The 14,780-nt window shown below is 37.8% G+C and overlaps 1 protein-coding gene across 2 annotated transcripts in view; it reads left to right on the top strand.

Annotated features, from left to right (window-relative positions):
• Positions 1–14,780, top strand: part of LOC306855242 (son of sevenless homolog 1-like) — a 73,884-nt gene that overhangs the window by 26,820 nt on the left and 32,284 nt on the right. For both annotated transcript variants that reach the window (XM_079393782.1, XM_079393781.1), the window contains exons 10-18: positions 750–1,041; positions 2,538–2,904; positions 6,694–6,775; positions 7,088–7,210; positions 8,190–8,293; positions 10,190–10,412; positions 13,653–13,772; positions 13,851–14,013; positions 14,137–14,254. In XM_079393782.1, coding sequence (XP_079249908.1) covers positions 750–1,041; positions 2,538–2,904; positions 6,694–6,775; positions 7,088–7,210; positions 8,190–8,293; positions 10,190–10,412; positions 13,653–13,772; positions 13,851–14,013; positions 14,137–14,254 — 1,592 coding nt within the window. The remainder of the gene's footprint in view (positions 1–749; positions 1,042–2,537; positions 2,905–6,693; positions 6,776–7,087; positions 7,211–8,189; positions 8,294–10,189; positions 10,413–13,652; positions 13,773–13,850; positions 14,014–14,136; positions 14,255–14,780) is intronic.

Below are 14,780 nucleotides of genomic sequence, written 5' to 3'. Positions count from 1 at the left end.
GAGCTGCAATTCTTTAACCTTTCCTCCAATTGTGATGAGAATACCCTCAAATTAAAGCTCAGAGTCTGCACTTTAAGCCCATATTCATTATATATATTATACTGTAATATATATATATTCATTATGCTGTAACTTGGATATGTTTTGGTCAGCAGCTAAAATAAAAAAATTGTGCCTGCGTCCAAATATATATGGACCTGACTGTATAATGAATATGTAATATAGTGCATATATTTATCAAAATGCTCCTCTGTGAAGTTATTTTTCTAGCTGAATATCGAGTTTATGGTTTTTAAATCGAAAGCTGTTCTATTGATGTTCTTCATGCTGTGTTATTGATGTCTTTCTGTGGTTGAATCACTGATTGATTGATTACATAATTCATGATTGATTTCAGTAAGTTGTTCTGATTCTGATGTTCATTCATGTTTATTTGCTGCTGTAACTAGTAGTAAAGAGGAAGAGATGATCAGCGACAGCACATGATAAAGAGCCACAAAAACGTATTTAGTGAGTGAATTTAGTGATGAAACTGACAGAATTTGAAAACTGAGACTTTGTTTCATATCAAAAGTAACTTATTGTGATTTATTACAGGCACTTCAAATAAAGTTTAGAGGAATCAACTGAAAAAAGCGTTTCAGATTCAGTATCAGCTCATCAAAATGATTGAATCATGATAGTATAGTCAGCCCAGCCCTGTTTTTCTGGCGTTGTCTCCTGATGGTCGTCTGTGTCGTGTCTCTCAGCGAGTCGGCGTGCCGCTTCTACAGTCAGCAGATGAAGGGCAAACATCTGGCCATCAAGAAGATGAATGAGATCCAGAGGAACATCGACGGCTGGGAGGGCAAAGACATCGGCCAGTGCTGTAACGAGTTCATCATGGAGGGGACACTCACGCGGGTCGGCGCCAAACACGAGCGCCACATCTTCCTGTTCGACGGCCTCATGATCTGCTGCAAGTCCAACCACGGCCAGCCGCGTTTGCCAGGAGCCAGCGCCGCCGAGTACCGGCTCAAGGAGAAGTTCTTCATGAGGAAGGTGGGCAAGAAATACAACCACAATTTTTTTTTATCAGAATTAGGGCTAATAATCAAATTAATTAATCTAATTAATCGCTAATTAAATTTGTCTGTGAAATTACCCACAAAAGATTATTTAAAGCCATTATTGTGTTAAATGAGAAAGTATCAAATAAACATTACAAATAGTTGTTTTAGAAATAAATATTTTATTTGATTCAACATAATTTATTACACAAACATTTAGGCTACAACGGCCTAACATAAACTATGAAAAATAAAAAGATACTTTGAGAAACATCTCAGTATTTTTGTGATGTTTGGGACAAAAACAGCGCTCGTGTAATACTGCTCTCCCTGCTCGTGTGATATCGCTTATTATGTGATATAAATATGAGACAAAAACTCATACAGGGGCATTTTTTTGCCTCAATATCTTGAATTTATGCCATAACTGCATTTATGGAGTTGTTGCCCTGCATCATATTTGTCAGCAATCACCTGTATGAAATGTAAGATGACATACAGGTCTGGGGGCGGGGCCAGTGCGATAACTGCGTTAAAATATTTTAATCGTAAATTTATTGTTATATTGTTATTGTGATTATTTGACCTTTTCAAGACTTGTCAAGCAATTAAAAATTGTAATCTAATTAATTACATAATATGCTGATTAATTAATCAAATTAATCACAAATTAGTCACACATAAATTTTGGCTGAGAAAATACTCCCAATAATGACAATAAGTCATTATTGTGTTAGATGAGAAAAGCATTGAATAGATATTACAAAAAGTAGCTTCAGAAATACTTTGATTCAACATTGATATAATGTGTTTGTTTTTTTTATTGAATATTGAAATAATAAAAAAATTAAATAAAACCGTAAATATGAAACTAAAAGCGCCAGAAAGTGATTAATTGAATCATTAATTCAGCCAATCCGTTCAAACAGCTGATTCATTCAGAAAGGAAGCAAGGGGCTCTTTTTATGAATGAGTCATTGAATCATTCACTCATTTGATTCATTCAAAACTGTGGATTCGTTCATCCAGTCAGCCATCCTGCATCATGTTCATCAGTGTAAGACTCAACAGCCCTACACTGGAAAAAAAATCCATAAAATTTACGGTAAAAAACCAGCAGCTGTGGTTGCCGGAATTATTTGTCAACAAAAAGACTTTGAAAAGAATTTGAAATGTAATGCAGGGAATTCTGGTTATTCACTGTAAATTATACATTCTTTTTCCACTTCCAGAAACGGTATACTACTGTAAAATTACATGTGATGTCAAAAACAGTTTTTCACCGTAAATAGAAGGGGAACTTACCATTAAGCATTTAACAGATTTTGACTGTAGCATTTTTATAGTCTTTTACCGTTAAATTCATCATTTTTCACATTGTAATTGTAACATTTGATGATATTTTTTTTCAAAACTGTGATTCCTTAATTTATAATAAAAATGTGGCACAATGCCAGCTGTAGGTGATGTTCACGTGTTCTTCAACAGGTCCAGATCAACGACAAGGACGATAAGGAGGGCGAGTACCGGCACGCCTTCGAGATCATCCTGAAGGATGGGAACAGCGTGGTGTTCTCTGCTAAATCGGCGGAGGAGAAGAACGGCTGGATGGCGGCGCTGATCTCGCTGCAGTACCGCTCCACGCTGGAGCGCATGCTGGACACGGCCATGCTGCAGGAGGAGAAGGAGGAACAGATGAGGCTCCCCGGGGCCGAGGTGTACCGCTTCGCCCAGCCCGACTCCGAGGAGAACGTCGTGTTCGAGGAGAACGTCCAGTCCAAATCCGGCATTCCCATCATCAAAGCCGGAACGGTGCTGAAGCTCATCGAGCGGCTGACCTTCCACATGTACGCTGGTGAGTGAATAGTGATTTCTGAAGATCACGTGACACTGAAGACTGGAGAAATGATGCTGAAAATACAGCTGCGCATCACAGGAATAAATTAGTTTAACAGATAGTCACATAGAAAACAGCTATAAACTATCATTTTTAAAATTGTATAATGTTTTAAACTATAATAATATTTCAAAATTTTTACTGTATTTGATCAAATTAACACAGCCTTGGTGAGCAGAAGAGACTTCTTTCAAAAACAATGCACAATACTTGAACAATGCAGCATTTATTAAATTTAATGTTAATTTATACATTTAATAATACGTCTGAATATATGAATGATGATAATCATCATAATGATAATCTTTTACAGTGTTATTTTTAGTATAATTGAGAGACTATTGTAAATGATATATTTTTATAATCTGTCATTTTTATTATTTTAAATACTAAAAATGACAGAAACGCAACAATTATTTCCATTTGAGTTATTTCAGTACAACAGATTAAACTAAATTAAAATGAGAGGTGTTGTCTTGGAAATATTATTTCAGCCTAGCTGAAATAAAAGCTTTTTTTTTTTTTTTACATTTTATTTCAGTTAAGGTTTATTTTACTTTAAGTAATGGCAATTTTTATATGGTCTCAATAGTTAATGCGGTGTGAGCTGACATGAACAATTGTTTTATTATTGACTAACATTAACAAAGGTTATTAAGTGCTGTAAAAATGTATTGCTCATAGTTAGTTCATGTTAAGTAATGCATTAACTAATCTTAGCAAATGAGAGCTTGTAAAGTATTACTGCCAAAACAACAAAAAATTTCACCTCTTCAGCAGCTATTTGAGCTGGAAAAGTCATTACATTGACAAAATCTCAAAGGAACGTGACTATTTTCATAATGAATGAACATTTTACTAGTTATGTCATGTTCTAAAATATTTTGTCGGTCAGAAATTGTGAGTGAAAATATTTTTAGAAGTCCTGATCCGTAATCCTGATCCAGTAAATCACCAACAGCAGGAATAGTCCTGGTGGTTTTGATTATGATTGTGGACCGTGATGGAGTCCAAACAGATGATCCAGACTCCGTTTGACCCAAACAAGCGCACTGGTCTGGTTTTGTGTTGTTCTGATGTATTTTTACCAGCCAGCGCTAATACGCATTACTGATGTATTTCACAACCTCCAGTCTCAACAACAGCAGCACAGTGAGCGCAGAGCGCTGAAGATCCCGTTCCTCAGCGTCTGTAAACACTCGTCTGCTTCACGTCACAGATCACAGCACGGTGACCTGCTTTGTTTTAGTGCCGATATAACACAACTACATCTGATAAGAGAGAAAAACACGCACTATTATAGAACAAGTTCAGCTGTGTTATCTGTGCAGTGTCCTTCCTGTGAGTGTGTGTGTGTGTGTGTGTGTGTGAGAGTGAGTGTGTGTGTGTGTGTGTGTGTGTGTGAGAGTGAGTGTGTGTGTGTGTGAGAGTGAGTGTGTGTGTGTGTGAGAGTGAGTGTGTGAGAGTGAGTGTGTGAGAGTGAGTGTGTGTGTGAGAGTGAGTGTGTGAGAGTGAGTGAGGATTGTAGGTGGGGGGAGTGAATGTCCAGCGCTCTCTCCACCCTCAATACCACGACTGAGGCGCCCTTGAGCAAGACACCGAACCCACAACTGCTCCCCGGGCGCTGCAGCATAAATGGCTGCCCACTGCTCCGGGTGTGTGTTCACTGTGTGTGTGTGTGTGTGTGTGTGTGTGTTCACTGCTGTGTGTGTGTTCACGGTGTGCGTGTGTGTTCACTGCTGTGTGTGTGTGTGTGTGTGTGTGTGTGTGTGTGTGTGTGTGTGTGTGCACTGCTGCGTGTGTGTGCACTGCTGCGTGTGTGTTCGCTGCGTGTGTGTGTGTGTTCACTGCTGTGTGTGTGTGTGTGTGTGTGTTCACTGCTGTGTGTGTGTGTTCACTGCTGTGTGTGTGTGTTCACTGCTGTGTGTGTGTGTGTGTTCACTGCTGTGTGTGTGTGTGTGTGTGTGTGTGTGTGTGTGTGTGTGTGTGTGTGTGTGTGTGTGTGTGTGTGTGTGTGCACGTTGGATGGGTTAAATGCAGAGCACGAATTCCGAGTATGGGTCACCAAACTTGGCTGTATGTCACGTCACTTTCTTTTTTTCACTTTCATATATATATATGTATGTTGATTTTATTATTAATTTAATTTTATTAATTGTTACACTAATGTTTTTAAACCAAAAAAGCTAAAAATGACTATATTATAATAACAATAATGACTTTGTTTTTATTGCATTATGGTAATGAGGGGTGTTTTCATTGCCATAAAAATGTCAGTGTAAAATGTTTACTGCTCCTAACATCAGCTGTAGACGGTCTGTAGATCTGCTGTGTGTTGGTGATGGTGTGAAGAGTGATGGCCTGGTGTCCCTCTGCGTTCCTCTGATGGGCGTTTTCTTGCTCCGCTCACCCGAGTACACTTCCTCCCGCAGAGGGTCGGGGTAAATATAGAGCCGCTTTACACGGGACGCTCCAGCAGCCACGGTTTCTAATAAGGCACAGGAAACAGACGCTCGGAGGAAAACTGTGTGTGTGAGGGGAAAAAGGTGTGTCCTGTGTCACACACAGCGCTGCGGATCGTTTAGGGTGTGGATGAGGGTTAATGATCGTTAGTGAGTGACCCTCACGTTAATGAGTGTGTGTGTGTGAGAGAGAGAGAGCGTTCTCTCTGTCCCAGACTCTAGAGTCAGAATCCAGCAGTCCTGGATCTATTTTAAGTGTGTGTGTGTGTGTGTGTGTGTGTGTGTGTGTCTTGTGCGTCAGAGCCGAGTGTCTGTTTCCTGGCTAGAATAATTCCAGGCTGATTGTTTGGAGTTGAGCTTCTATTGTTTGCGTCGGTTAGAACAGAACAGATCCATCATGCTCTGCTCCACACACACACATACACACACACACACACACACACACACACACACACACACACACACACACACACACACACACACACACACACACATACACATACATACACACACACACACACACACACATACAGGCCTGAGATCGGCTCTGACGACTCACTGTATGAAAACGTTGAATGATGAGCTATTGATTATGTGTTTAAACTCAATGAGAGCCATCTGAAAACAGCTTTATGGCTGAATGTGTGGGAAAATCAGGGGAAATTATATTTTCATCATGAATTTTTTTTTTAATATTCCTAAAAACTTAATTTACATACTTTTGATCACATTTAAGCACCAACATTTCTCATTACTCCATTACCACCACAATATGGTTATGAATGATCCACTGTTATTTTAGTATGACTGAAATACTATTGATAGTAATTTTAAGAATATTTGAATATGAATATATTTTCTGCTTTCCTGTTAATTTTAAAGTTTTTGTCATGTGCTGTTTTCATTTTTATTAGTTTTTGTTGTTTTTGAATATGCCTGTGTAGTTTTTATTTGTTTTATTTCAGTGCATAAAATCTTGGAAACTAACTGAAATAAAAATGTTTGTTTTTATTTTCATTTATTTTATTTCAAAAAATGCTTTTTGTATGGTTTTAGTTTGTGGTTATACTTCACTATAATAACCTGGTCTCTGGACTTTGTGTTTTTTTTGTTTGCTTGTTTGTTTTAATATATAAGCGGACATAAAATCGACTTTAAATTTGGAAATGAGTAATTTTTCACCTTCTGCAGGGCTATGTTTGATTTGCACAGTGGACAGAAGGAAATAGTTTGATAATCAAGCAGTTTTTGTTAAACAATGTTTTTGATCTTTTTTGTTTCTCAGATCCTAATTTCGTCAGGACGTTTCTGACCACGTACCGATCGTTCTGTAAACCTCAGGAGCTGCTGGATCTGCTCGTGGAGAGGTCAGACTGCTAATGGCCTAGCCTATTCAATGCACTGTTTATTATTTTTATTATTTGCCTTTTTTCAGTTAAGATTTTGTTAATCCTAATGATGCATAAATAGTTTTAAGTGTGTTTAGTTTCTTTTCACTGTAATGTGATCATTTATAGCTTCTTTTTGTTTAAAAAATATTATTGTAAAACAGCTCAGCCATAATCAGCTGTTTATTTATAGGTTTTCTGTTGGTCGTGATGATGATCTTTACTCACACTGTGAAGTTATTGTCATATCCATGGAAACATCGCTCCATACAGTCTGCGTTTGCGTTCCAGGTTTGAAATTCCTGAGCCCAAACCCACAGAAGCGGATCAGATGGCCATGGAGAACGGAGACCAGCCGCTGAGCGCAGAACTCAAACGCTTCCGCAAAGAATTCGTTCAGCCGGTACAGCTCAGGTACACACTCACACTGAGAGACACACACACACTGAGACACACACTTATTCTGTCACACACACATACATACACGCACACTGAGACACACACACACTCACACGCACTGAGAGACACACACACACACACACACACACACACACACACACACTGAGAGACACACACACTCTCACACTGAGAGACACACACGCGTACACACTGAGACACATACTCTCACACTGACACACACACACACACTGAGACACGCTCTCACACTGACACACACACACACACACACACACTGAGACACGCTCTCACACTGACACATACACACACACACTGAGAGACACACACACACACACACTGAGACACACACGCACACTCACTCACTCACTCACTCACTCACACACACACGCACACTCACTCACTGAGTCACTCACTCACTCACTCACTCACACACACACACACACACACACACACACACACACACTGAGACACGCTCTCACACTGACACATACACACACACACACTGAGAGACACACACGCGTGCACACTGAGAGACACATACTCTCACACTGACACACACACACACACACACTGAGACACGCTCTCACACTGACACATACACACACACACACACTGAGAGAGACACACACACACACACACTGAGACACACACGCACACTCACTCACTGAGTCACTCACACATACACACACACACACACTGAGAGAGACACACACACACACACACACACACACACACACACTGAGAGAGACACACGCACACTCACTCACTCACACACACACACACACACACTGAGAGAGACACACGCACACTCACTCACTGAGTCACTCACTCACACACACACACACACACACACACACACACACACACTGAGACACTCACTCACACACGCACACTGAGACACACACTCACTCTCTCACACACATACAGCAGTACTGTCTGATACAGCGGTCTCTCATGTGTATCTGTGTGTCTGCAGGGTGTTGAATGTGTGCAGGCACTGGGTCGAGCATCATTTCTATGACTTTGAGAGAGATGCTCAGTTGCTGCGGCGGCTGGAGGAGTTTATCGGCATGGTCAGAGGTACGAACACAAACCTACTGATCTCCATCATCATCAAAGATGATAAAACCATCGAAATGTTTTCAAAATATGTGTAGTAGAGCCCTGCACTTCTGCCCGGGCCCGACGGGCCCCGACTTTTTTACGCCTCTAGGGCCGGGCTTCGGGCCAATTTCCACGTCATAGTTCAGTGGCGGGCCGGGCATCGGGCCTGTTTTGGGTTTCTCCTTATTTTATATTAGAAGAAGGGGGAAAAAAAGACGGGCTCGGGTCGGACTCGGGCCGGTAATTCTGATAATCTGTCGGACGTGGGCCGGGCTAGGGCCTGAGTGTCTCGGGCCAGGGCCAGGCTAGAGCCTAAATCTGAGGCCCGTGCAGGGCTCTAATGTGTAGGGCCTTCCAGTCATAAAAATATATTTACTCTATAATGGAGAATGTCACAGAATTTGGCAAAATTTAGATGAATAAATACAAAGTAGAGCTGTACTCTGAACACTGCGCTCTGTAGCCTGAATCATTTCATATCAAAGAGTGAAATAAACTAAGAGCATGCAATGTCGTGGTCAGTTAAGTCATGAAGTTACCAAAAAGGTGATTGAAGCTGCCTTAAAACTGTGCGTGCTTGGAATATATTTTATACAAGTCACATTTAAGAACATGTCTCTGAAATGGTTTTCCAAACTGTCCTGGAGCAGCCCAGCACTGTCTCCCTCATCTAACACACTCGATTCAACTCATCAGCTCATTAATAGAGACTTTAAGACCTGAAGTGAATCAGAAAAGATAAAGAGAGTTGAGAGAAATGCGATGTGTGTCAGATCCGTGTCACGTTCAGCAGCAGCAGCTCTTAAAGAAACAGCAGCCAAAACAACCTAATAACCAGCTGCTGTGATGACTGTTCATCAAAGGAAAAAGTGGAAATCAATAACTTTTATTTCTTTAAGGGGTTCATCTATATTTAGAATGTAATTTGATAGCTTTATTCAATTTCTGTATATTTCTGCTGAAGGGCACAGGTAAATATGACATTTATTAAAATGGATTTATGTGAAGATTGTTTTAAGTTCACTTAAATTAGATGTTATTTTTTAAAGTCTAATGTTAAAATTTGATAGCTCTCAATTATACTGTTATGTTGAATGGCTATAGTTAATGGTTAAATATTAGGGGAAAATTTTTTTTATAGAGACATCAGTGTTATTGGTATCAGTACTGGCCTTCAGTCATAAAAAAGATGGCATTAAACAAATATTCAAAAAATGTACTGTCTATGTTATTTGTAAATTCATTTGAAGGTTGAATGTGAAGTTATTGCAATATATGTTTATAATTAATCGCAATTAATTTCATAAAAAATGTGCGATTTAATGAATTTGTTTTTATTGATTGACAGCACTAATTATTTTAAATTGTTTAAGTTTTATGTATCAATTTGATTAGCACCATTTAGCAACAAAAATGGGACATTTCTTAGGGAACTGTTATTGTTAAAATAGCAAATTGTAAAAGTTTTATGAATTCAATTGATTAGACATCCTTTTTGGTTAAAATTTCAGTTAAACCGTAAAAATGGAATCCAGAAAATTTCAAACATCTGCTGAAAAAATTTAATTAAATATAATAAATATGAATTAAATTGATTAGAAATGCACACCATTAAACGGAATCGAGAAAAATAAAAACGGAAAACATGAAATTTGTGAGAAAATAAAACAAATGTCTGAGTTTCCTAACCAGGCATGATGTAACCGTATTCCCATAAGTTTTCTGTCCATCATTATTTCTGCAAGGGAAAATGAAGCACTGGATTTTAAACCAATGAGATTTCACTGTGGGTGGTGGCTGGTTACAGGAGCTCTTCTGCATAAATCTGATCTCAGCTCTGTCTCTAACATCAGTCCTGTCACCTGTGCGCAGGTAAGGCCATGAGAAAGTGGGTGGAGTCCATCACCAAGATCATCCAGAGGAAGAAACAGGCTCAAGCCAACGGCCCCAGTCACAACATCACGTTCGAGAGCTCGCCGCCGTCCATCGAGTGGCACCTGTGTAAAGCAGGACAGACGGATCAGTTTGACCTCATGACCCTTCACCCCATCGAGATCGCCCGACAGCTCACGCTGCTGGAGTCCGACTTCTACAGGTGCGACCCTCAGCCTGTGACCTCTGAACTCTTTTCGCCGTTGACTCGCCCTCATTTCAATCCAACCCTGTTTTTCTTTAGTGGCGATATTTAGCTGAATGTTCATGCTGCTCATTTCCATATAAGCTGACGGCGACCACAAATGCCCCATAAAATGTTCATGAAATGATCCCACACACACCAATACACTCCACTCAAAAAATATTTAGGTTTAAGATTTATGTATTTGAATTGCATATAAAACTTCCATCCATTTGGAAAATACAGTTTGAACGTAAACAACAACTGGCAAAGTATGCATACTTAATGTGATGCATATTTGTCAGTCATACATGAAGATAACATGTTTCTGCACATTGTATAGTTTATTATTAACTATTTATCCATTTGATTTCATTTAAATAATCATATTTTCAATGCATTTATATATAAAGATGTTTACGTAAACATATAAAACTGGTTATTTTGTATTACAGTCATGCATAATTACACAGGTCAGATTTCTGTAATGGTACTAATAAACTGAATGTGTTTTAAAATATACACAAACAAGATTTAATATTTTTTGTCAATAAATCCAGTTTAAGTCAGTCTCATACATTTGATTTCATTGAATATTGCTTGTTCCACATAATCATATTTTACCAAGTTTATACTTTTAAACTGAATAAATGTAATTGTTTTCCCAATGAACAGATTTTTGCTGATGCTAAGCAATTTAAATAAATGTATTTTGAAAATATGATTATTTAAATTAAATCGAAATGTTCTTAATAAACATTTTTTTTGACTGACAAATATGCATCACATTAAGTGTATTAGTTTGCTTATGTTAAAGCTGTGTAATCCAAATGCATGAAAAGCTTATATAGTGTTTAGATACATAAATCTTATATTTAGGGCTAAATATTTTTTGAGTGTAGCAATAATTGTTTGGCCTTGTTTTAAATCTTTTAATTTTTTTTAAATAAATCGATACTTTTATTCATCCATGATGAATTAAACTGATCAAGTATCCGTAAATTGATCATGTTACATAGCTTTATGCTGCTCACGATTTATAAGTCAAGTACTTGAAGTCAAAATTAAGAAATGCACAGGTCTAAACGTTCATTTCTGTTTGTTTTTTGTTTGTTTAGTATTTTTTTGTTATTGTTTTTTCTTTATAAGGGAAAAGGCTGGATTTCCTGTTTGTATTTTTATTTTCTGCTCCGTTGACAACTGTTTGCTCAGAAAATGGGGCAGTTTAACACAATAGAGAGTCCAGCTGTGACACACACACACACTTCCCTTCACCTCTGTGGGAACAGGCAGTGAGCGTCGTACCCAAGGTCACCACCTCAGCTCCGTTTCCCATGAGGCCGTTCTTTGCCCTCGTCTCCCAAAACACTGAACCAAGTCGCATACTCAGAACACCTCGGCCCTGACTAAAGGAGCATTCTGAGTGATTTTCACTTCATTTTGGTGTGTCAGTTTCCACACTCTCAATATTTCTGAACGAACAGGAAACATGTTACAGTACAATTACAATAGACGTCTACCATCATGAGTGGAGCTTGTATTTGTTTTCTAGCTCTTTCATGAGTTAAGGCAAAACCATATTTTTTTCATGGACTGGTAATTTGTAGATTTAGATTGAAAACATCCATCTACACATTTGAAGTGGATCAAAACCTTTCATTGAAGTTGTCCTAAAACCTAAAACCAAAATGCGTTCTTGTCTTAGGACAACTTTGATGAACTTTTTTAATCCACTTCAAATGTTGACTACTGTAATACATGCCTTTAAAGGCTTTTTCTTCAAAAAGTTTTCTCCACTTCAGCAGCACTTACAGACACCAAACTTAGCAGTTTTATTCCTATCTATATTCTGAAGATTTTTACTGAGGGGTTTGTGAATATATAATTTTCCTGAGTTTTCTTTTTTATATTTTAGTCTTAAAACTTGTTTTCTGTCTGTTGACAGTATTTTCTGATTTATGGGGTGATAAAAAGAGAAATCCAAAATCCCCTCAGTAAAAACCTTCATAATATAGATAGGAATAAAACTGCTAAGTTTGGTGTAAGTAAGTGCTGCTGAAGTGGAGAAAAAACTCTTTAAAAATATAGATTAGAATTTAAATCTACAGATGCAAATAGATAGTGTAATAAGACGAGACACAACAAACAAAACCAGTTTTTTGACAATGGTCAATTTTGTGATTTTTGTCTATTTTGCTTCCATAACTTGTCGTCTTTCAGACTAGTGGACAGACAAACATCCAAAATACACATTTAAGTGTTTATTGCACTTCATCTGTTTGCGTATGTAAATTTCAATCTCAATCCACGTCTTTAAGGAGTTTTTTCTCCACTTTAGCAGCACTTACATACACCAAACTTTACAGTTTTATTCCTATCTATATTCTGAAGGTTTTTACTGTGGGGATTGTTGATATATAATTTTCCTGAGTTTTTATAACATTTCATTTAACACGTTGAAAATGCATGTTTCGTCTAGCTGGTCACAGTATTTTCTGATTTATGGAGTGATAAAAAGAGAAATCCAAAATCCCCTCTGTAAAAACCTTTAACTCTAATATGTCAGCAAAATCAAACAAGAATTTTGAACCTGGCTTTTTACAATTTTTAGATTTATTTAATGTATGCAAATTATGGCATATAATACATAACTTTTCCGGGAACTTATTACATAAAACAATTAGTGCTGTCAAATGATTAATCACGATTAATTGCATCCAAAATACAAGTTTTTGTTTACGTAATATGTGTGTGTACTGTGTATATTTATTATGTATATATAAATATACACATGCATTTATATATTTCAGAGAAATAAGTTATTTTTAGATATTAAATTTATTTATAATATAAATTACATGAATATAAATATAGGCATGTAAATACATGTAAATATTTTCAAAATATATACTGTGTGTGTGTGTATTTATATATACATAATAAATATACACAGTACACACATATAATGCAAACAAAAACTTTTATTTTGGATGCAGTTAATCGTTTGACAGCACTAAAAACAAGAGTCCTAATGTACTGTGATTAATCAGCTGTGGAAGCATGGTGATATCTACACCATATTCTCCTAGTGTCTTGCTTAGGTATTGAATATGTATTAATTGCATTAGTGTCTAAAGCATCCTTTTGAGATGGAACTACTGTTCTAAGAGCAGTTTTACACAGAAAATGAATGAAACTGTGAACTTTGACCTTCTGTAGGGCGGTTCAGCCGTCAGAGCTGGTGGGCAGCGTTTGGACTAAAGAAGACAAGGAGATCAATTCCCCAAACCTGCTGCGAATGATCCGCCACACCACCAACCTCACGCTGTGGTTCGAGAAGTACGCTCTCGTGTGTTTAATTCAGAACCGTATCACTCACACGTGGGTTGGTTTCTAAAGCTTTCTCGTGTTTCTCAGGTGCATCGTAGAAACGGAGAACGTGGAGGAGCGTGTGGCCATCATATCACGCATCATTGAGATCCTGCAGGTCTTTCAGGAGCTCAATAACTTCAATGGCGTTCTGGAGGTGGTGAGCGCCATGAACTCATCGCCCGTCTACAGACTCGACCACACCTTCGAGGTGAGTGCGTTTATATGAGCTCTGCATGTGTTAAAGTAGTACTGTTGGAGTAGTTGCTCTTCACTAGTACTAGAGCTGTCACAGTTCAGCGTGTAACTTGTACTGCATGTGATTTTATTTTAGCAAATCCCGAGCAGACAGAGGAAGATTCTGGAGGAAGCTCATGAACTCAGTGAAGATCATTATAAGAAATATCTGGCTAAACTCAGGTCCATCAACCCCCCCTGTGTGCCCTTCTTTGGTACGTCCTTATTCTTTCTAAAGAAGCACATGTTTTTTGAAGTTTTTGCCGTGGAATTTAAATAAAAAAGGTAATTGCAACATTTTATCTCACAAATAGTTTCTTCTCAAAATTGTTTGAGGGGGGGGGGGAAATCAGATTTCTGAGTTTTTATCTCGCAATTCAGACTTTTTTTCTCTCTGAATTCCGAGTTTACATTTCGCAAGATGGACTTCTTTCTTTTTTTAAAATTGTAAATTTGTCTTATAATTCTAAGTTGAAATCTCTCAATTCTGTTTATATCTTGCAATTCTGACTTTTTCCCTCAAAATTGAGACGTTATCACACAATTCTGTTTATATCTAGCCTAGTAATTCTAAGCTTGCATCACACAATTGTTTTTATTTTGAAACTCTCACTTTTATTCTCGAAATTATGAATTTTTATCTCACAATTTTGTTTATATCTCACAATTCTGACTTTTCTCCTCAGAATTCCGTTTTCTTTCATTTTAAATAATTGTGACTTTTTTTATCTTACAATTCAG

Source organism: Barbus barbus, assembly GCF_936440315.1.
Source record: "Barbus barbus genome assembly, chromosome: 35".
In the NCBI taxonomy this organism is placed as follows: domain Eukaryota; kingdom Metazoa; phylum Chordata; class Actinopteri; order Cypriniformes; family Cyprinidae; genus Barbus; species Barbus barbus.
Note: the sequence above shows the minus strand (reverse complement) of the source record. Positions and strands in the feature narration are given on the sequence as shown.